We start from the raw sequence: 23,899 nt of genomic DNA on the forward strand, positions 1-23,899 counted from the left end.
CAAATGATGTGCCACTGCCCCTTCGTTCCCAAGATCTTCTATCTGATCACTGGGCAACTTCTGGACTGTTGAGATGTGCTCCAATGTTATGGAGTGGAACCAGGGTAAAAACATAATTCAATATAACATTCCCATTTATTTTACACTAAATATAGGTAATATGATTTCTCTCCACTCATGTAGTCATTTTCCTTTCTGTCATGCTAAAAATAACAATTAGGCAGCAAATTTTGGGTGCTTCCCTCAAATCTTCAGGAGCTAGAGGAGCACCCCTGTTCTAGCCCAAGATGATGTGCTTCTCCTGGAGAACAGCCCCTCTCCTTCTTTGGGGCCAAGAGTATCTCAAAGGGTGGAAAGGCACTGGCTGGAACATAACAGCCATGAGGCTGGAAGATTTGTTCAGATAAAAACAGCTTTCTTCAAATGCGGTCTGCAGTTTTGGCCCATATTAATGAAAATGGCCTAGACTTCAAGTGACAGTATGGTTAATGTCAGGCATATTCTTTGAGAAAGGCTGAAAAATCTTTCCCTCTGGAGAAGGGCCTCTTGAGAGAAGTCCATTGCATGAACAACCACCTTACAATGCAGCCAGTAGTAGTGGAAAGAGACAGTCCTTCCAGGAGCTTGGACCCAAAGCCCTGAGAACAGAACTCAGGATCAAGGGGCTTTCCAGATGTTGTTTGAGGACACCTCCCAGCATCCCTCATCACTGACAACTCTAGTATCTCCAGCCACCGTGGCTGTTCTACAGCACCTGGAGGGCCCTGATTTAGGCTTTTATGCAAACATCAGCACTTTGAATAGAAAGCTAGCAGAGACCCAATGCAAAACTTAGAAGAATGAAGATCAGAAGGTCAAAAAAGCCCATCTAGTCCACTGGCCAACTGGAAGGGCTTGAGAAGCCCACAAGCCTGGGCTGGAGGGCACCAGCCACCTCCCAGAAGCCACTATTTCAGCCCCTCTGCTGAAGATGCAGAAGGAAGTAGAGAGGCATGACTGTTAGCAGCCACCAAAAGCCTGATCCCCCTGAACTCCTCCAGTCTCCTCACAAAATCAGGCCAGTCTGCAGCTGGGCGAAAAGGTATTTCCTTCTTACTGCTGAAGTGGGATCAGGATCACACAAGTAAACACTCTGCAGTTATTGAAGCTTCTGGACTGCTCTCAGAACAGCTATAATCCAGATCAGTAATATAGATTAATAATCATCATCTCAATTTGTCTTTATGTGAGTAGCACATCCTAGCACATCTCTGCCTAGACTGTCTGTCACAGACCTCAGTTTAATTCCCCTCTGTATTGCACTTAATTCCAATCTATATAATAGTTACACAGATGAGACAGAGATAACTGCATGTGGACAGGCACCTTTATTTTTTCCACTGCTCAGAAAACAGGACAACGCTCAAAGTAAGGGCAGATTCTAACAGGGTCCTGCAGGATGTGGTAAAAATGCCACACATTGATTGCACTATGGGGCCGCCATCTTGACTTTTTTTTACCCAGCCCTGTGGACAACCCTGGACTCTAGATTACTTCTCTGGGTTCTACAAAGAAAAATCAGGTTTGTTATCAAGTGCACACTGAGCAAGGTGCAACTGTTCTGGCTCCAGACTGTTCATCTTTTTGCCTGTATCTTTTTCACCTGTGCACGTTACATTCTTAAAGTCGCACCATAAAATGAAACTCATGAAATTATCCCTTAGCCTGGAATTGTCCTTGCCCCCCAGGAGCACAGTGGCCGAAAGGACACCCGCGTCCTTTCTCTGGGCTGGAACTCACCAAAGCTGGCATTATTGAGGGAAGCCTGCGTCTGTTGCTGCTGCTGCTGGGGGTGGGGGTGGGGGTGCTGGTGATATCCTCCATGCTGCATTGCAGAGGGGTGCAGAGACATCACGGGAGGGGGGCCATAGCCATCCCCTCCTTGCTGCTTGCTGCCCTGGGACTGGCAGCCCTCTGAGGTGGGAGTGTGGAGGGGCTGCGCAGCTCCGACGGAGGGAGGCCCCTGTGGCTGCTGGTACATGTAGTAGCCATGGTTGGAGGGCTGCATTTCCCCCAGGAGGGAGGAGAAATCTGAAGGGGAGATCAAGAGGAAAACATTCAGTACAGAAATATTCCTGTTCTCCCCACCCCTGCAATCAGCAGTCACATTTTCTTCAGACTATTTTTCTCTGCTGAAACAAAAGTTACCCTTTACAAGAGGGTACCTCTGGGGGGTGTTGGGAAAGAGACCCATTTCCTGTCTCCAACTGGTTCCGGGTCAGGGGTGTCTGCAGGGTGTGGTCAAGAGTCAAGATGGTGGCCACAATGGCGTGATCAAAGCTCTGCCTCTTTTTTATGCACGTCACACCACTAGGGCTGACATCTTGACTTTTTTGACCATACTGTGCAGTAACTCCTGTTTCTGATGCTCCATCCAACCCGGCTGTGGTGCAGCTCCTTTTTTCTCCAGGCAGCCTCTGAGGCAAGCTCTGCTTTCTGGTGAGAAAAGCAGGCGGACACTCTCAGGCTTCAGCATGAGCCTGCTCAATATGGCGCCCTGAGGGGTGTGCCCCTTTGGGCGGGGGAGCAATTTTGGAATGGGACATGTGGCTGCTGGGGGCAGAAGGGTTTGCCCTTGCCCGGAATGGGGAAGGTTCATCCATAAAAGAGCAAGGTCCCCTCCCACCCCGCCCCACCCCAGAAAGTGCTCCCTCACTGACCTTTCCCCATGGACACACTTCCCAGGAGAGTCCTGGGCAGCTGCTGCCCTTCGTCTTTATTTCCTAAAACAGCAGGTGAGGCAAAGGGGTGGCGAGAGGCACACAGAGTCCTCCTCCAAATTGCCACTTCATGCTAGCAGTCCATTTTCGTGAAAGGGGTCTGAAAGCCCCCTCCCCCATCCTGAAGTAACAGGTAACAGCAACTCAGCATTTACAGCTGGGATCAGAGTTGCTGATCATTGGTCTCAGGTGCAACTAACCCTCCTCTCTCCCTTCAGATCATACCTGCCCCACTACTCACCATGCTGGGAGGAAGAGGACTTCTCTAGCATGGATTTGTAGAGATTTCGGAAGGACCAGCTCAGATCCTGGAAGTTGATTTCAGAATAGGAGAACTTCAAGTCATTGCTGGTACTGTAGTGTGGAGGTGGAACATCGGTCCCTTCACGGCCTTGTCCGCCTGCCACGGTTGCGGCCACCTCCACTGGCCCTGTGCTCTGCTGCGGAGGGCAATCGGAGCATGAAACAGAAGGAGAGCACCCAGGGATATCCCACCATCCCACTCTAGGCACTTGACTGGGCCAAAGCTCACTTGCCCACCCACCCACATGCTTTTCGCACCACCTTCTTCCTCCTGCCTTTGACCATTCTTCGCTTCCCTTTTCCTGTCCAGCCCACCTTCACACACCTGGCCGTAATTGCCGAGAGGAGGTGTGCTTTGCAACGAGAGCTGTGGGTTGGACTCAGGGGAAAGCGATGCTTCTGGACCCAGAGAGACGGACCCCCGTGGGCTTTTGCTTGCCTCCTGGTCCGGGGAATCTTGTGACAACTAGAAAATCAAAGCAGGCGGTTAAGCCATGAGCCGGCAGAGAAGCAACATCACAACAAAACCAGATGCTTCATCTATTCAAAACCCAGGGCCAGGGGTAAGGAAGGGCACAGGCAGCCTCCAAAGGAAAGGACCTTTCCATTGCATGTGCAGCTGAGAGAAGCATTCAGGCTCCCTCCATGGTACTCAACATAATGTGCAGTTGCAGGGTACTTATTTAAAACTGCCAGCTCCAATACTGAAAGAACCTTCAAAAAGCGGCTGGTCCAATATTTAATAAATATATTTTGATTAGGGCTGCAAGTTTAAGAAAACTTAATAGATTAATCAACTAAACAAGATGACCAATCAAAGAAATCTCTTGCATTTCTTTAGCAAGAAATTGGTTTTGAAGATGCACAACTGCGTTCCGAATATACATGAAAGAAATGGGGCCCTCTACAATTTTAAAAGCACTTGTATTGAATTTATTATTTTACAGTATACAACTATATATGACTATGTGCATATGCATGCACTGACCTGACTCAACATTTACTTGCTCAAATGTTTTAAGTGATTTATCTAACAGAAAAGTTATATGAATATTCATTCATAAATTAATCTTGCTGTATTTAACTGGGTTGCAAGCCTGCTTTCCATGAGAGCCCTTTGACATGGTGAATGATTTAAAACTGTTAAAATCTAAGAGTTATTGCTATTGTAAATGCAAAAATAATAATTATACCCTCCCCCCCCAAAAAACCATAGACTTTCATGTGAAGGAAGTTGTGTCTGTTTTCCTTTGTTTCTAAAACTGTTGGATTAAGCAGCTTTCTCCAAACTGGGGATCTTTCAGATGTGGGTGGATTCCCAGAATTTCCCAGCCTGGATTCCTGAGAATTCTCTTGAACTGAATTGAGTAATAGATAAAGGTAATTGTGTAAAAGAAAATTATCTTGATGCTGTAAATGAAGCAAGTTTTCCTGCTTTCTTCTTCCACAAGGAACTCAGAACCATATGTGACTCTCAGCCATTCTCACTGCGGGTTCAAGCTCCTCCTCTCTTCCCTGCTTCATGGCTGACAAATGGAGGGAAGAAGCAATAACCATTAAGGCTGACAAGGAGAGGATCATTCTTTGAGGAAGAGGGGCTGTAATCTTGCTCCTTTCCCAAAGGAATGATGATAATGACTGAGGTTATGCCTTTTCTTGGGGAGGGGGGAGAGCACTTACATTTTACCTCTGTAATATGAGACCCACCTTCCTGGTGGTCCCCAATGAGTTCTATAAGTATCAGTAAGGTCCTTCTTCCAAGAAAGGTGGGTCCACCAATACAGCAAGACATTTTAAAAACCAAATCAGAAGGAAACATGAAAGTGAAGATCCCCAGGCTGAATTCTACTCCAAAAGCATTTTTTCCTGTCCCCTGGAGGAGCTTGGGGCACAAGCCACCCTTAGAAAAAAGGGATCCGCTTCCTCCCACATAAATGCTTTGAATCTTGGCTGAAGAGCCAAACTCACATCATCATCCGGTGCATGGCGCCTCTTCCGGGAAAGATCAGGACAGGTGTCAATTGTCCAGTAAGAACCCTAAAAAGAAAATTGGGAATGGGAATGTGCTAGCAATGTTCACACTGCAATCCGACAGCAGATCTCTTTCCTCCTACTGCAACTAGACCCTCATGCAATGTTTGCCTTTCAATGTCATAATCCTAAGCAAGTTTCAGTCTCTTGTAAACCCTCTTGGGAAGAACAAGTTGGACAGGAACAGCCGTTGTCATCAAAACTTGAAAGAGCACGACCGCCACAGAAATGCAAAGAAGGCTTGCGAGACAAAGCTCATGATCTTTCCTCCATTTGGTGCCTCTGAAGGCTATTAGCAGCAATACCGAGCTGGGGATATTAAGTCCCACTGCTTTCAATTAACTTTTCAAAATGTGCACAGGAGGAAGAGGGCAGAGCTATCTACCACAGAGGCCACTCTCACTACTACCACACTGATGAACAACCCAGCACCCAAAGCGGTGCTCCGCTCTTCCCTTCCTTGAGCCTAGCAGCCATGATTTCGCATTGCTTTGCCAGAAGCCTCTTCCACAGGCAGGACTGTCTTCTAATCAGGCCAAGAGGACAACTTCAGGCTTGTTTTCTTCTCTCAGTTGATCTACTTTTGCCTTATTTTGTCAAAAGAAGGCAAAATGCTTGAAGAATACTTCAACATTAACATTTTCAAAGAGAAAACCTGGCTTAGCCTCTTTAAAATGCTCACCTTTCCAGGGTCATCCCGGGGGCGAGGCACTTTTCGAAAGCATTTGTTCAGTGAAAGGTTGTGCCGGATGGAGTTCTAGGAAGAGACCAGGAGAAAACACTGTAGTAGCCGAGCAGCTGCTTACTGCTGCCTCAAGAGGAGTTAAGAATTATTTGATCTATCTATCTATCTATCTATCTATCTATCTATCTATCTATCTATCTATCTATCTATCTATCTATCTATCTTGTAACCACCTTGAATCATTAGAGTGGGCAATACAGGAACACTTGACAAAAGAATGAAAGAATGAACGAATGAACATACGTTGCTAAGGGTCCAGCTCAAGGCCATTTTTACAGATTCCTGCCCTGCTGGTGTTCTTCAGGACAGTCCAAGCTGAGGAATCAAGAGGATCCCAACTGCCACTAGACAGTTTCACTCTGAGAGGAAGCAAGACCTTTCCCACAATCTTTTGCCTCTCGTTTTGGATTGCCCAACCAAGTTCCAGACCCCGGTTCGTGAGATTTCCAGCTCTGACCCGTAAATTCCCATATTTCCAGTCCCCAATCAACCTGTCTTTTGACAATATTTTCTGCTCCAGACTTGCTTAATCCTCAAAATATGGTTGTGTCTGCCAGAAAACCAGGCTCCAGTTCTGACCAGCTGCTGACACTTCCATTCTGCATCAACACCCACTTAGTTCTACTGCTACAGTTCTCTAAGCCATTTGGAATTAATGCACACATCTGCCCCAGAGAGCTTCAGACTATATTAATTTTTTTCTGCTGCAGGTATTAAATGTGCTTTCAGTTAAATCAGAAATTAATGAGCTGGTGCTGGTATCCTAAACAGAGATGTAGAAATGGACTAGTTCATTTCTGAAACACACCGTTTTTCTCCCCAAATGGCCCAATCTGAGTATTTTGATTCATGCATTTTTGGAAGTGTTTTATCCAGATTTTGGAATTGGCCCAGTGTGTTCCAGATGGACTCCATTTTATATGAGCTTATATGCCACAGAGTTTCTTTGCAGGTACAGCCAATTCCTACACAGGGAGGGTAATATGAGCGTTGGGGTTCTACAAAGAATCTACTATTACTCAAACAGCAATGTTTGAGTAAGCTAGTAATGAAATAGTTATATATTCATAGGGGCCCTGGCCTTCGGCTGCTGCTGCTTAATGCCAGGTCGGTTAACAACAAGGCCCCCCTCATATGTGACTTGATCACCGAGGAGGGGGCAGACCTGGCATGCATTACTGAGACCTGGCTGGTGCCCGAGGGGGGGGTGCCCCTCTCGGAAATGTGCCCAGCTGGGTTCTTGGTGTGACACCAACCAAGATGCCAGGGCAGGGGAGGAGGGGTGGCTGTTGTGATCCGGGAATCTCTAGCGGCCTTCAGGGGCATTGCTCCACAAGTTTCTGGCTGTGAGACACTGTTTATTAGGTTGGGCGCCCATGAACAGTTGGGAGTTCTGCTATTGTACCAGCCTCCCTGCTACGTGGCAGCCTCCCTGCCTGAGCTGCTGGAGGCCATCTTGGGGCTGGTGGTGAGTTCCCCAGGCTTATGGTTCTGGGGGACTTCAATGTACCGTCCCTGGGGTGGTCCTTGGAGGCAGCTCGGGAGTTCATGGCTACCATAGCAGCCATGGGCCTGTCTCAAATTGTGCGGGACCCAACTTGAGACAGTGGTCACATGGCGGATTTGGTTTTCTTGTCGGAGCAATGGCAAAGTGATCAGAGGGGAGATCTACAGCTTTCCCCGTTGTCATGGTCAGATCACGTCCTTCTGACCCTGAGTTTCTCCTATACCACCCTCCTCTGCAGGGAGGCCAGACCTATGCGACTGGTCCGCCCCCGGCACCTGATGAACCTGTCAAGGTTTCAGAAGGAGCTGGGGGATATACCCACGGATCTGCTGCACAGTCCAGCAGAGGCCTTGGCTGCTGCCTGGAATAGGGAGGCAGCCGGGGCCTTGGACAGGATTGTGCCTATGAGACCTCTCTTGCCACATCGGCCCCAACACTCCCCGTGGTTCACGGAGGAGTTGAGGGTGCTGAAGAGGGTTAAGAGACGTCTAGAGCGCCGCTGGAGGAAAACAAAAACCGAATCCGACCGAACACAGGTTAGAGCCGCTATCAAGGCCTACCTTGTGGCAATAAGAGCGGCGAAGCGCCACTATTTTTCTGCCCTTATCACGTCCGTAGAATGCCGCCCGGCGGCCCTGTTTAGGATCACTAGGTCCCTCCTTGGTAAGGGGGATGTGGGGGTTCATTTGCAGGGCCATGCAGAGGAATTTTCAGAGCATCTGGAGGACAAAGTCACTTGGATTCGTTCCAAGTTAGACTCCGAGCGTGGGGCAGGGTCTGGGGAGATACCGGGGGACTCTTCTTACCCAGTTATCTGGGAACGGTTTGATCCTGTTGCTCCTGAGGAAGTGGACAGGATCCTGGGGACTGTGAAGGCCACCACTTGCCATCTTGACCCATGCCCCTCCTGGCTGGTGAAAGCAGCTCGGGAGGTGACATGTGGTTGGATCCAGGCGATGGTTACTACATCCTTGCAGGAGGGAGTGTTTCCAGCTGCTTTTAAGGCAGCATTGGTGCACCCACTCCTCAAGAAACCCTCCCTGGATCCTACTGTGCTGGACAATTTTCGTCCAGTCTCCCACCTCCCCTTTTTGGGGAAGGTAGCTGAGAAAGTAGTGGCATCACAACTCCAAAGGGTTCTGGAGGAAATGGATTATCTGGATCCCTTCCAGTCAGGTTTCAGGCCTGGATATGGGACAGAAACGGCATTGGTCCCATTTATGGATGTCCTCTGGCGGGAGCGGGATGGTGGAAGTGCGACCATCCTTGTTCTCCTTGATCTCTCAGTGGCTTTTGATACCGTCGACCACAGTATCCTGTTGGGACGGCTCAGGGAATTGGGGGTGGGCAGCATGGTCTCGTGCTGGTTCGCCTCCTCTCTTCAGGGCCGATCCCAATCGGTGGTGATACAGAGCGAGAGGTCCCATCCTTGGCCCCTTTGTGGGGTGCCGCAGGGCTCGGTTCTCTCTCCGCTCCTTTTCAACATCTACATGAAACCGCTGGGCGAGATCATCCGTCATCATGGGATGAGGTATCATCAGTATGCTGATGATACGCAGCTATATATCTCCATCCCTGGTGAAGTAAGTGATGCCGTGGCCACCCTTTCGCGGTGCCTGGAGGCTGTAAGGGTCTGGATGGGGAATAACAGGCTTCAGCTGAACCCTGATAAGACGGAGTGGCTGTGGGTTAATGGCTCCTCTGTATCCGGGATTTTGTCATCTTTGGTGCTGGATGGGGTGGCACTGCCCCAGACAGACCCAGTGCGTAATCTGGGGGTCCTCCTAGACTCACGGCTCCTGCTTGAAGAGCAGGTGGCAGCCGTGGCAAGGAGGGCCTTTGCACAACTTCGGGTTGTGCATCAGTTACACCCTTTCCTGGATCAGGATGCCCTTCGAACAGTCACTCACACCCTTGTTATCTCCCAGATAGACTACTGCAATGCGTTCTACATGGGGCTACCCTTGAAGAGTATCCGGAAGTTACAGCTGGTCCAGAATGCAGCCACGCGGGCTATTGTTGGAGCCCCAAGGAGGGCCCATGTAACGTCTCTGCTCCACGAGCTGCATTGGGTGCCAGTTTGCTTCCAGGTCCAATTCAAGGTGTTGGTTATCACCTTTAAAGCCCTACATGGTATGGGACCAGGTTATCTAAGGGACTGCCTCTCCCCTATGACTTCAACCCATCCCACCCGATCACACAGAGAAGGCATGCTTCGGACCCCTTCAGTGAAAGAACTTCGACTGGCGGGGTCCAGAAGGCGGGCCTTCTCTGCGGTAGCCCCTGATCTTTGGAACATTCTGCCCCCAGAGGTGTGATTGGCCCCCACACTCCTGGCCTTCCGTAAGGCTTTGAAGACCTGGTTCTGCCACCTGGCCTGGGGTGGGGAGGAATACCTCAAGCATGGGGATGGCTAGCCCCATAGAGGCCTTCTGCCTTCAGCCTCAGATTTTTCATCCTCTTGGACTCTCCTTCTCCTTTTTAGTAATGTCTTTAATTAATGTTTTATGTATTTATATATATTTATGTTTTTAATGTTTGTGAATCGCCCAGAGTTCCCCCATTGGGGGGAGATGGGCGGTTGAAAAATTTAATAAATAAATAAAATAAAATAAATATTCATGCAACAAAGTATGTTGGTAAAGAAATACATTTGGGAACACACCTGAGATAAAGGAATTCCACAACTTTCTTCAGAAGTCAATGTAAGAAACTTTTGCAGGATTAAAATAGTATTTGTGTCATTTCTGCACACCGCTGCCTCTGGGATGGGAAACTCTGCATCTGTTATGGCAGGCATTAGTCTCACTATCTCATATTTTTTGTTTGGCTTATGGCAAATTACTCCAAAGACTGGACTTCCCCAGCACAGAAATCTTTGGATCTTTGAGTGAAGACATTAATCTTCAGTTCCTGTGGAGTCAGCCCTGAACCCGTGGGACTTCAGAAAGGTGGCTAGGTCCTGGCTCTTTCCCCAGGCACTTGGGTCAGAGCGTCCCCAGTCGGTAAGACAGAGTGTGCGTTACTTCTGATCACCCCTTCATTGTTTTAGTTGGTTTTAATGCTGTGTGTTACTTTTCCTGTATGCTCATTTGACCATTTTTTGTATGCAACCCAAAGTCACATTACGGTCATACAAATGTTCTAAATAAATGTAACCCACCCACATACCCAAGAAGGACTTCAAGCATATAAAAAAGTTTTCTGGACTATTACATTCTGAAATAAAACAACTTATATGAAAAATGCTTCATATCCACCTCATACACACCCATAAGCACAATCTAAGCCATAAGCTCCTCGTGGCAGAAATCTGCCTCCTGTTACTTTGGCTCAATCAAGCATTATACATACTGGTGGCAAGTCAGAGTAATCAGGACAGGCACAGCAATGAGATCTCTACACTCAGGGTCCTCACCTTCCACCCAATGCCAGCGTTCTTGTAATAGGGAAAGTTGTCGCAAATCCAGCGGTAGATTTCGCTGAGTGTCATCTTCTTGGCAGGAGAAGAGTTGATGGCATAAGTGATCAGGGTGGCATAGCTGTACCGGGGCTTTCCATCCTGATGGACTGCGGCCTCGTCCTTGCTCAAAGTGGCATTGGGGTCCGTTGGAGAGCCAGGTGGGCACTTCCGACCAGCTCCTGGGGGGCCTGACTGAGAGGCCCCCCCTAATTTCTCAATGGTGGCTCGAAGAGTGAGCTGTGGGAGCCAATCAATGGACGTGAGACTGCTTTCCAGATCAGAAGCCATGGCGCTGGAGGACAAGATCTGTGGTGCAGACAGAAGCAGACAAAGACTGGCAGGTTGAGCTAGATGGCTCTTCAATCCTCCAAAGAGGAGGCAGGACAAAGTCAAAACAAAGGACGGTCCTGCAGCTCCAGGTCAGAAACCATTTCCAGAGCCACCAAGGATCCTGCATTTCCTTACTTACATCCAGAATCTGGAGGGGAGGGCACAAGGCACTGAGAACTTAGCCCACACTTGCCTCCTCCTTCTTCTCAATGAGGAGAGGAAGAATCCCTTCCAAAAAGGGAAACTGGACAAGAGTTGTTTCATCCATGCAACTGCCCTCAGTTTATATTGAATATATTAATATATTTTGGTGTGCCTGCCTTTTTATCCATAGAAATAACTTCTTTAAAATATACAGTGGGGCAAAAAAGTATTTAGTCAGCCACCAATTGTGCAGGTTCTCCCACTTAAAAAGATGAGAGAGGCCCGTAATTTTCATCATAGGTATACCTCAACTATGAGAGACAAAATGGGGGAAAAAATCCAGAAAATCACATTGTCTGATTTTTAAAGAATTTATTTGCAAATCATGGTGGAAAATAAGTATTTGGTCACCTACAAACAAGCAAGATGTCTGGCTCTCACAGACCTGTAACTACTTCTTTAAGAGGCTCCTCTGTCCTCCACTCGTTACCTGTAGTAATGGCACCTGTTTGACCTTGTTATCAGTATAAAAGACACCTGTCCACAACCTCAAACAGTCACACTCCAAACTCCACTATGGTCAAGACCAAAGAGCTGTTGAAGGACACCAGAAACAAAATTGTAGACCTGCACCAGGCTGGGAAGACTGAATCTGCAATAGGCAAGCAGCTTGGTGTGAAGAAATCAACTGTGGGAGCAGTAATTAGAAAATGGAAGACATACAAGACCACTGATAATCTCCCTCGATCTGGGGCTCCACACAAGATCTCACCCTGTGGGGTCAAAATGATCACAAGAACAGTGAGCAAAAATCCCAGAACCACATGGGGGGACCTAGTGAATGACCTGCAGAGAGCTGGGACCAAAGTAACAAAGGCTACCATCAGTAACACACTACGCCGCCAGGGACTCAAATCCTGCAGTGCCAGATGTGTCCCCCTGCTTAAGCCAGTACATGTCCGGGCCCGTCTGAAGTTTGCTAGAGAGCATTTGGATGATCCAGAAGAGGATTGGGAGAATGTTGTATGGTCAGATGAAACCAAAGTAGAACCTTTTGGTCTAAACTCAACTCATCGTGTTTGGAAGAGAGAGAATGCTGAGTTGCATCCAAAGAACACCATACCTGCTGTGAAGCATGGGGGTGGAAACATCATGCTTTGGGGCTGTTTTTCTGCAAAGGGACCAGGACGACTGATCCGTGTAAAGGAAAGAATGAATGGGGCCATGTATCATGAGATTTTGAGTGAACACCTCCTTCCATCAGCAAGGGCATTGAAGATGAAACGTGGCTGGGTCTTTCAGCATGACAACCATCCCAAACACACCGCTCAGGCAACGAAGGAGTGGCTTCGTAAGAAGCATTTCAAGGTCCTGGAGTGGCCTAGCCAGTCTCCAGATCTCAACCCCATGGAAAACCTTTGGAGGGAGTTGAAAGTCTGTGTTGCCCAGCAACAGCCCCAAAACATCACTCCTCTAGAGGAGATGTGCATGGAGGAATGGGCCAAAATACCAGCAACAGTGTGTGAAAACTTTGTGAAGACTTACAGAAAGCGTTTGACCTCTGTCATTGCCAACAAAGGATATATAACTAAGTATTGAGATGAACTTTTGATATTGACCAAATACTTATTTTCCACCATGATTTGCAAATAAATTCTCTAAAAATCAGACAATGTGATTTTCTGGATTTTTTCCCCCATTTTGTCTCTCATAGTTGAGGTATACCTATGATGAAAATTACAGGCCTCTCTCATCTTTTTAAGTGGGAGAACTTGCACAATTGGTGGCTGACTAAATACTTTTTTGCCCCACTATACCTGCCATGAGAACTGTGGGGACCAGTGTAGCCTTGCTCTCTTTAGAGAGGCTTTCTGCTTTATTTTGTCTTGGCCCAGCTCCACCCTTGGACATGCACAAGGTAAGTTTATTTTCCTGAAGTGAACATCAAATACCCCTGTCTTAACAGGTACCCTGGACACGCACACCCTACCCTCTGTTCCCTTTTTGGGTAAGTACAGAAACAGGGTAAGAAACAGTCAGTCAAGGGGGGACTTCGCGACTATGGCGAGAAAGGAAGGAGCCATGCTGGGGAGGAACGGGGGAGGCTCAGTTATTCCTGCCACAAGCCACCTTTTCCCCACCATGAAAGTTTCCTCTGAAGCAAGAGAGCAGCAGCCGGGCAGGGGAGCAGCTGGCAGCCCCCCGCTTGGGCCCGCAGACATGTGTTCAGCCAACACCCACAACAGACACTGGTGTCCCTTCTAGGGCTGCTGACTGAGCGCCTGAAAAGGAGGCCACGGTTTGTGGCTTCATAAACACTCATCCAGCACGCAACGTGTCAGTGCGACAAAGTAATTGGTCTAACCTGGTTCAGTGGGGTCAAAGGAGTCCCGAGAGCCACTTAAATGATGCCCAGGAGGCCAGCCTACCAAACTGGGGCTGAAGGCTTCTGTAACAATGTCAGTGTGAAAAGGTTAATACTCCATTTCCAGAGCCCTGAGGCTCCGGATGCCCACAATCTGAAACAGCCTGGAAGCAGAGAAGACTGGGGCCATTTTCCAAAACGTATATATTTTAGAAACCATTCCTTTTATGAACAAGGGTCAGGAAAACAAGCCCTTGGATGAAGGAAGGGTTCAAAGCACAGCAACAGGACACCTTCCCTGCGTCTCGGCAAGGCAGCCCTGGGCAAGCGCAGGAAGTGGCATGGTTCCCTTACAGGTGAGGGAAGGGTCCCAGCCAAAATCCCAATGCTGCACTGCAACCACAGCAGCCTTTAAGCCTGAAAAGGGGGTGCAGAGGCAGCTCTTAAAGAGGCAGGAGTGCCCAGACCTCTCTCAGAGGCTGTAAAACCAGTAGAGGCCAGAGGAGAGCCAGTCTTCCACTGCTGGGGCACCACACAGAGGTATCAATACAGGATATTTTCACGTTTTCCAGGTGCCAAAATGATTCTGAGGGGCCATCACCCTAATTTTCCAAAAGAGATTCTGTGGCTTCCGCTCCACTTCCTTCAGTGAGGTCACACCACAGGGCTTAAGTCCATTTTTACAGTTTTTCAGAACACTCATGCTTTACAATAACACGCAAAGAGAAGGAGAACAAGAATGGGCCCTTTTCCTCTGCTCTCTCTTTATCAAGGAAGACTGAGTGAAATGAGCCATCAGAAAGAGTTTGAAACTATCCAAATTGAACCTGACAATGATCTCACTTATGCTAGCATCCATCAAACATGAACATACAACAATGCTTCACACGCACACAGGCCTCTCACATGACAATATATTATAATACAGGTAAACATCACACCAAGGCATTTTTCTCCAAATGACTGATAGCAGTCATTCACCACAGATCAGCACTGCTGCTTTCCAACTCTGACTCTTCCCCAATCCATGCATTGGCACACCTTTTCCAATGTTTAACACATACGCCAGTATTATCTTTCCTGGCACACTAAAATTTACTCAGTGGTGTTCCATTATCTCTAAAAGATCAGCATCCCATCACTTCCTCTACGTGACCAGCATCTCCTCAACAAGAGAAAGAAACGAGAACAAAACCTTTCTACTGGGGGTGTCGCATAAAAACCGTAAGAGATGTACGTTATTTTGCAGTCATGACATGCAATGACACATCAGTGTTCTTGCCTGAAAATAATCTTGCAATTGTGCCTGAATAAAAAGTAAGAAGACTGGAACAGTGTGGGGCTATACTTCCACTTCTATTTCTTACACAGCAGCAGGGATTGTCAGATGAAGAATCTTTCCCTGGACAGAGGAGCAAGCACGTGAGTGGAATGAGTGGATTTGGAAACAAAAGAGACAGGTCTCTGGAACTTAGAAAATGTTTGGAGGCCCTCACAGAAGAAAAAAGACTCAGAGCCTTGAAGAAGCCTTCTTTGAATAAAGAAGATGAGAATGGAGAGGATTCAGTTGCTCCTGCAAAGAGATGAAAGGAAGCCATGGTAATTAGCCACTCTCATCCTTAGAAACAGAAACAAGTATGTGCCAGCTTGACCCACGGGTACCTCCAGGATGCTTCCTGCCAGAAGGAATTAGGGATATCACAGAACAATTTATCCAATACATCAAGTATACTTGATAGGTTCCCTTCCTCACAATATTTACACAACTTGCCCAGAGTACATCATATTCACAGTGTGCTAGCTCTCATCCACACTCAAATGATACTGCCAACAGTAGCCACATCTGGATCATTGCACTCTTTGTAGTTAGAGGGAGGGAGGATCAAGAACTTGGAGACTGAGGTGTGTCCTTCCAGGCCATGGAAAGGGAAAGGGCAATACTGCAGAGGAACAACTGCCTGTGGAAATGGTATAAGAATTCTGGTCTCTGGGACCACCATCTTCACTTCTGGATGAAGCGTTGTGCCTCATAAGGGCTAAGAAGAATTTGTTTGGCCAGAGCACATTGACTTGTTCAGGAGGGCTTTCAACTGAATCCTATGAAGGGTGGAAATGAAAATCTTAAAGAAAGGAGCTCAAGACAGATATTATGGAACAACATTGTGAGAATGTTGCTATAATGGATCTATCAAACTCCTCAGTGAAAAATCAGAAGGAACTTTGCTGCAGATGCCTTGAAATAACTCCTGCCCATTGTAATCTAAGAGCTTTTTCACTGATTTGAGAGGATTTAGAAACAGAGAAAAGAGCTTTAGAAAAATACCACAGAATTCTGGCTTAGCATATTAATTTCATCATTTATGTTTTTACTCAGAACTAAGCCTCCTTGATTACAATGAAGCATTCTCAAGAAACCCATGTCCTGTGCGAGACAGCAGAATGCATTATATTCCTTCGGATTTCAGAGAAACTTATTTTGGAATGCACCTCAGGATTTAAAAAAAAGATCTGTTAGGCCTCTCTTCCCAATGTAACTTGTTTAAAGCATGAATGCAATCTTCAATTAATTTGTTAAATAATATATTTTAACAATGCTGAGACATTTAATTAATGCAGGAGCTAAATCATAAAACCTGTAGAGTCACAGATTTGGGAAGGACCCTCCCAGCCATGGAACTCAAGTCTATGGCTCAGTGCAGGATTCGAGATTCAAGCATCCCAAATAAAGGGATCTGGCCTATGCTTGAACACATCTAGAGAAGGGGAGCCCACCACCTTTCTGGGGCTTTGGTTCCACTGTCCAGCTGCTCCTACAGTCAGGAAGTCTTTCTAACATTCAATCAGAATCTGTCTTCTTGTAACTCAAATGCATTATTCCATCTCTTGCACTCTAGAACAAGAGAATCTTCTTCTGGGTGACATCCTTTTAGGTCTCTGAAGAGCACTACCCTTCATTCTACTCTTAAGGCTAAACAGATGCAGCTTCTTGGTATCTCTTCACAGGACTTCACTTCCAGTCCCCTATCATCCTGATTGCCCTCCTCTGAATTGGTTCCAATCTTTCAAGTGTGATGACCAAAGGAGGGATCTGACCAAAGCAGAGTGAAGTGGAACAGTGATTTGTTGTGAGTTGGATACCAGACCTCTCTCAACAGTTTCTACATCAGGACCTTTTCAGGTACCCTTACCAAAGTAGAGCAAATGGTCCCAAGAGAAATAGCCTTTTCATGGGAAAGGGGTGGCACGTGTAGAACCTCCACAGGTGCCTACAACCAGGTTCTCTCAAGGTTCAGTGAAGAGCTTTTTCTTTTCCCAGGCATATTTTAACAAATATTTTATAGGTTCTACAACTTCACTGTCTGTGCTGCTTTTATTTTGGGGATCTTTATGTACTATGACTAGTCCTGATATTTCATGTTATTGTGCCATTTTCTATTATTGTTTTCATATTGTTTTATTTCTGAAACAATGTTTTCATAGATTTATATATTACCCATTCCTGGGTAATCTAGAAATACAACTAGATACATAAAATACTGTAGTCTGTTCCTACCTGCTTGAAACTAAGATCACACTTTCCTGGAACAGATGCCAAATCCTTTGCACAAATGAGCCACCCTGGTAAGGGGGAGGCAGTAGTTCAACTATTTTGAATCCCCTCTCAGTCCTCTCAAGATGAAACATATCCAATTCCTCCAACTGTTCTTCATGCAATTTAGTTTCTGGCTCCCAGATCAACCTTGTTGGACCTGTCTTGAATGTGTCCCAATTTCCCTGAAACCCTCTTAAAGTCAAGCCCAGAACTGATCAAGATGGGATCTGGCCAGAGCAGAATTACTTCCTGTCATTTGGAAATGTCATTTCTGCTGATGCTGCCTAAACTGCAATTGCCCCTTTTGCAGATATAACACACTGCTCACAATCAAGTACAGCTCTGAGGTCTTTTTCACATTTACTACTGCCAAGTCAGGCATGCCTCCATTTTATATCTGTAAATTTGACCTCTATGTCTTAAGTGAAGTAGTTTGCACTTGTCTCTGTGAGATTTTATTCTGTTGTTTTCAGCCCATATTTTCTTTTCTTTTAACGAGGCTATTGCTAATGTATCATCTATAATTTTGATAAGCGTTTCCTCCACCTCCTCACCCAAAACAAATGTTGGAAGAGTCTCTGGCCCAGGGCTGAACCTTGTGGCAGCTCACTGGAAATCCCTCTCCAGCATGAGGAGGAACCATTGATAGGAAAAAAGAGATCTATAAACTAACAGTAAACGTCACCCTGCCCTATTCTATAGAATACTGTTTAAAAGTTTTGGTCAGGAAAAAGCAACAGCACTGCTGACTAGCTGATAGCTTTATCTTTTAAATTAAGCTTACAGCTAAGTTTATACAAGCTAAATTTCTTATTTTTACAAATAAGGTCTCTTTGAAATATATTATTCCAGGATAATTATGCACACAAAAGCCCTTTTGTGACAAATTATTTCAGCATTTAACACCATATGCCCTAATGAAATGTTAGATTTGTTAATAGACCAAATTGAGGAAATAAAAGTTTCTCTCCCCATACCTCCAAAGCTAAAGAGGCTCTGACATCAACAACATGCTCCTTTGCTATGTTCTGCCTGCTTGGCTCCCTTCACAAGCCCTCCAATCATTGATGAGGAACCAAAGATTGGGGGTGGGTACAATGCAGTTCAAATCACTTCTAGTCATGCTATCTGGAGAGGCTTTTAAATGGATGGGGCAGTTTCCATCCTGCTCTGCAGAAAGCCCCTCCTCCCCCCTACTGTGCAATATGCAGTTGGTTCCTCAGGGTCAGGTAGAAACCCTCCTGAGAAGAACAAGGCCCGAGACTCATGAAAGACTTGACAGCCTCCTCCTGTCCCATCCTGTGCAGTAGCAGCGAGAGCTGAGAGGGGAGGACTGGAAGGAGGCTCAGGTCCAGACACTTGCACTGAAACCACACTGTCCAAAAGAGCCAACTGATGCCAGAATCAATTTCTGTGAGCACTCCTTCTCTGAGGCAGCCAGGAGCAAGGATGAATGGCCATGGAGCCAGCCTCAAGGGGACCTTCCTTTTGTGCCTGGCAGAACGCCGCAGGACTTGGACTGCAGGTGGGCCAACCACAAGAGTATCCCTACTGGGTGCTGAGAAACTGCTGCAACTTCTTCCTGAGACTCCTTTCATTTCCTCAGAACTGAAGATGGGGGTTGAGTGCTTAGTGGTTACCAAACCAAATGAAGCTAGACAGAAACAAGGTTGCAGTTTCTGCATACTTTGCATGCAGAAGAATTGTTCAATTAACAAGGTACATTAATTTTGCTGCACTGAATTAGACAAAATTCACATTTTTACACCTCAAAGATCCAGGGAGCTGGACAGCCCTCTGTCTGGGACACTTTCATTAGGATTCCTGCAGCTGGTGGGAGACCACAGTCTAAAAGGCTGCTTCCAAGCTTCTCAAATGGCAGAGGAAGACCAGCAGCTTCTGATCTCAGGATGAATTGTAGTAGAGAATGCTAATGCTAATTAAAAAGCTAAACAAAGAAAGAAACTGCTTTGTGGAAGTGGGCAGTCTGTAAATAATTGTATAATTAGTTAAGTGCTAACATGGACCATTATATCACAGCAGACCACCTTTAGAGGCTAGGAGCACATTTGCAACATTGAGAGCATGTATTCATTCATACGGTATCCCCATAATCATTTAATAGACTTCTGACAGAGAACAATCTAAACATAACAACACAATAAATCAGACCAATAAACAACATCAGACCAATGTAGCAGGAACACTCTCAAATGGGTGGCCATGGTGGACCTACTATGGATTGGGAGACACTCATTTCCCAGAATGCCACAACCCTCCTGTGGGACGAAGCTGGCAATCAGGGATTCCCAGGCAGGAAGACCCCAGTGGTTCAGATCCAAGCTAAAGAGGCCCTTTGGAGCAGGCATGCCACACCTGTCAGCAGCTCCTTCAAGAAGCTGCATCTCTTTCTGGGGTTACCGATAGCTCTGTAAAAGAAGCCGCTTCTTTTCCTGGGACCGCAGGGTAGCTGTGCCATCCCAAGAAAGCAGAGTGAAGGAGGCATCAACAGCACACCCACACCTACCCCTAAGCACCCCTAAGCACCACGCTGCACCATCAGCACCTCCTTAACTCAAACGTGTAGTTTTCCGGGGATCACGCAACTACCACACAATCAATCCCAGGAAAGGGATTGATCCTCTTGGTGCAGCATGTGCCCCAGCCACCTCAGAAACACCTTTCTAGCTTTGGATCTGAGCTGATGCAATCCTGGAAGACCATGGCCAAATTTCCATTGATTCAAAGAGGGGAGAAGAAAAGGCCTAGAACCGACTATGTATGTATGCACACTACTGTGCAAAAGTTTTAGGCAGGTGTGAAAAAATACTGTAAAGTAAGAATGCTTTCAAAAATATATATTGTAATTGTTTATGTTTATCAATTTACAAAATGCAAAGTGAGCAAACAGAAGAAAAACCCAAATCAGTATTTGGTGTGACTACCCTTTCCTTCAAAACAGCATCAATTCTTCTAGGTACACTTGCACACAGTTTTTGAAGGAACATGGCTGGAAGGTTGTTCCAAACATCTTGGAAAACTAACCACAGATTTCCTGTGGATGTAGGCTGCCTCAAATCCATCTGTCTCTTCATGTAATCCCAGACAGACTTGATGATATTGAGATCAGGGCTCTGTGGGGGCCTAACCATCACTTCCAGGACTCCTTGTTCTTCATGATGCTGAAGTTAGTTCTTAATGACACTGGCTGTATGTTTGGGGTTGTTGTCCTGCTGCAGAATAAATTTGGGGCCAATCACACGTCTCCCTGATGGTATGGCATGATGGATAAGTATCTGCCTGTATTTCTCAGCATTGAGGACACCATTGATCCTGACCAAATCCCCAACTCCATTTGCAGAAATGCAGCCCCAAACTTGCAAGGAACCTCAACCATGCTTCACTGTTGCCAGCAGACACTCATTATTGTATCGCTCTCCAGCCCTTCAGTGAACAAACTGCCTCCTATTACAGCCAAATATTTCAAATTTTTACTCATTAGTCCAGAGCACCTGCTGCCATTTTTCTGCACCCCAGTTCCTATGTTTTCGTGCATAGTTGAGTCGTTTAGCCTTGTTTCCACGTCGGAGGTATGGCTTTTTGGCCACAATTCTTCCATGAAGACCACTTCTGGCCAGACGTCTCCGGACAGTAGATGGGTATACCTCCATCCCACTGGTTTCCACCAGTTATGTGCTGATGGTGCTGCTGGACATCTTCCAGTGTCGAAGGGAAGTAAGCATAATATGACTTCCATCTGCTGCATTAAGTTTCCTTGGCCGACCACTGCGTCTGCAGTCCTCAACCTTGCCTGTTTCTTTGTGCTTCTTCAAAAGAGCTTGAAACCCCAGTCTGCTTTGAAATGTTTGCCTGGAAGAGACCTTGTTGATGCAGTATAACTACCTTGTGTCTTGTTGCTGTGCTCAGTCTTGCCATGATGCATGACCTGTGACATGAAACTGTCTTTCACCACCTCACCTTAGTAGAAGAGTTTGGCTGTTTCTCACCCACTTTTAAGCCTCCTACACAGCTGATCTGTTTTAGTTAATGACTGTGTTTCAACCTACATATGAAATTGATGATCATTAGCACCTGCTTGGTATAATTGGTTAATCATACACCTGACTCTAATCCTAGAGTCCCTGACTTTGTGCAAGTGTACAGATGCTGGTTTGAAGGCAAAGGGTGGTCACCAAATATTGATTTGATTTAGATTTTTCTTCTGTTTGCTCACTTTGCATTTTGTAAATTGATAAACATAAACAATTACAATATATATTTTTGAAAGCATTCTTACTTTACAGCATTTTTTTACACTTGCCTAAAACTTTTGTACAGCACTGTATGTATGTATGTATGCCTCCAATAAAGCAATCTTTCTAGCCTGGTTGGGTCTGTATGTTAATGATTTGCTTCTTATTTGCTAGTTAAAAGAATCCTTAAAAAAAGTCAGGTGGAGAAGTAACTGGGGGGACTCTGAGGGATCAGTACATTGTCTACCCTGCCTTACACTACTGGTGCCCAATGACACAGGAATGCCACCTATCCAATCTTTTTGGTGCTGCAGAAGCTTGGGGAGGTAGCTATGAGGACTCCAAGCAGTGGTCCACCATGTCCCCCTCACGTGGAGCACTCCAGCATCAATATGTTGAGCCTCAGCTTTCCTCCCAATCTTGGAATGGCAAAGATGTGTAAAGACTGTCCTCATGCTGGCAGAACTTTTGACCTGCCATGGTTTCTAATAAAACACAATTAAAACATATACAGTAAAACTGCATAAATACAAAATAAAAGCACCATATAAACTAGGTTGGTCATCAAAATCTAAAACAATACAAATTAAAATACAATTAAATATTATTAAAAAGCTTGGAAAAATAGAAAGGTCTTTACCTGGCACTGAAATTATGCTAACATGGGCACCAGTTGAGCCTCTCTGTGGAAGGTATTCCATCAATGGGGTGCCACCACAGAAAAAGCTCTCTCCCTTGTAGATACCCCTTACTCAAAGGAAGTAAGGACTTAGAGGAGGGCCTGATTCAAGATGCCAGACTTAGAAGAGGATTTCTAAGAGGACTTTAGTATCTGACTCTTTCTAAAGATGCCAATCTTAGACAAAACAGTGGGGCAAAAAAGTATTTAGTCAGCCACCAATTGTGCAAGTTCTCCCACTTAAAAAGATGAGAGAGGCCTGTAATTTTCATCATACAGTGGGGCAAAAAAGTATTTAGTCAGCCACCAATTGTGCAAGTTCTCCCACTTAAAAAGATGAGAGAGGCCTGTAATTTTCATCATAGCTATACCTCAACTATGAGAGACAAAATGGGGAAAAAAATCCAGAAAATCACATTGTCTGATTTGTAAAGAATTTATTTGCAAATCATGGTGGAAAATAAGTATTTGGTCAATATCAAAAGTTCATCTCAATACTTTGTTATATATCCTTTGTTGGCAATGACAGAGGTCAAACGTTTTCTGTAAGTCTTCACAAGGTTTTCACACATTGTTGCTGGTATTTTGGCCCATTCCTCCATTCAGATCTCCTCTAGAGCAGTGATGTTTTGGGGCTGTCGCTGGGCAACATGGACTTTCAACTCCCTCCAAAGGTTTTCCATGGGGTTGAGATCTGGAGACTGGCTAGGCCACTCCAGGACCTTGAAATGCTTCTTATGAAGCCACTCCTTCGTTGCCCGGGCGGTGTGTTTGGGATCATTGTCTTGCTGAAAGACCCAGCCACGTTTCATCTTCAATGCCCTTGCTGATGGAAGGAGGTGTTCACTCAAAATCTCACGATACATGGCCCCATTCATTCTTTCCTTTACACGGATCAGTCGTCCTGGTCCCTTTGCAGAAAAACAGCCCCAAAGCATGATGTTTCCACCCCCATGCTTCACAGTAGGTATGGTGTTCTTTGGATGCAACTCAGCATTCTCTCTCCTCCAAACACAACGAGTTGAGTTTAGACCAAAACGTTCTACTTCGGTTTCATCTGACCACATGACATTCTCCCAATCCTCTTCTGGATCATCCAGATGCTCTCTAGCAAACTTCAGACGGGCCTGGACGTGCACTGGCTTAAGCAGGGGGACACGTCTGGCACTGCAGGATTTGAGTCCCTGGCGGCGTAGTGTGATACTGATGGTAGCCTTTGTTACTTTGGTCCCAGCTCTCTGCAGGTCATTCACTAGGTCCCCCCGTGTGGTTCTGGGATTTTTGCTCACCATTCTTGTGATCATTTTGACCTCACGGGGTGAGATTTTACGTGGAGCCCGAGGTCAAGGGAGATTATCAGTGGTCTTGTATGTCTTCCATTTTCTAATTATTGCTCCCACAGTTGATTTCTTCACACCAAGCTGCTTGCCTATTGCAGATTCAGTCTTCCCAGCCTGGTGCAGGTCTACAATTTTGTTTCTGGTATCTTTCAACAGCTCTTTGGTCTTGGCCATAGTGGAGTTTGGAGTGTGACTGTTTGAGGTTGTGGACAGGTGTCTTTTATACTGATAACAAGGTCAAACAGGTGCCATTACTACAGGTAACGAGTGAAGGACAGAGGAGCCTCTTAAAGAAGTAGTTACAGGTCTGTGAGAGCCAGGCATCTTGCTTGTTTGTAGGTGACCAAATACTTATTTTCCACCATGATTTGCAAATAAATTCTTTAAA

At 46.0% G+C, this 23,899-nt stretch overlaps 1 protein-coding gene across 4 annotated transcripts in view; it reads right to left on the minus strand.

The window, feature by feature from the left end:
* Positions 1–23,899, minus strand: part of FOXJ2 (forkhead box J2) — a 41,466-nt gene that overhangs the window by 7,777 nt on the left and 9,790 nt on the right. For 2 of the 4 annotated variants that reach the window (XM_007436312.4, XM_088130561.1), the window contains exons 2-7: positions 10,764–11,114; positions 5,776–5,850; positions 5,031–5,099; positions 3,388–3,528; positions 3,001–3,199; positions 1,780–2,070 (exon numbers count right to left, since the gene is read on the minus strand). In XM_007436312.4, coding sequence (XP_007436374.2) covers positions 1,780–2,070; positions 3,001–3,199; positions 3,388–3,528; positions 5,031–5,099; positions 5,776–5,850; positions 10,764–11,114 — 1,126 coding nt within the window. The remainder of the gene's footprint in view (positions 1–1,779; positions 2,071–3,000; positions 3,200–3,387; positions 3,529–5,030; positions 5,100–5,775; positions 5,851–10,763; positions 11,115–23,899) is intronic. The other 2 variants (XM_025171927.2, XM_025171928.2) reach the window with 2 other exon arrangements.

Source organism: Python bivittatus, unplaced genomic scaffold (assembly GCF_059951505.1).
Source record: "Python bivittatus isolate LINGU-HERP-01145 unplaced genomic scaffold, Pbiv_v1 ctg000070_np1212, whole genome shotgun sequence".
Classification (NCBI taxonomy): domain Eukaryota; kingdom Metazoa; phylum Chordata; class Lepidosauria; order Squamata; family Pythonidae; genus Python; species Python bivittatus.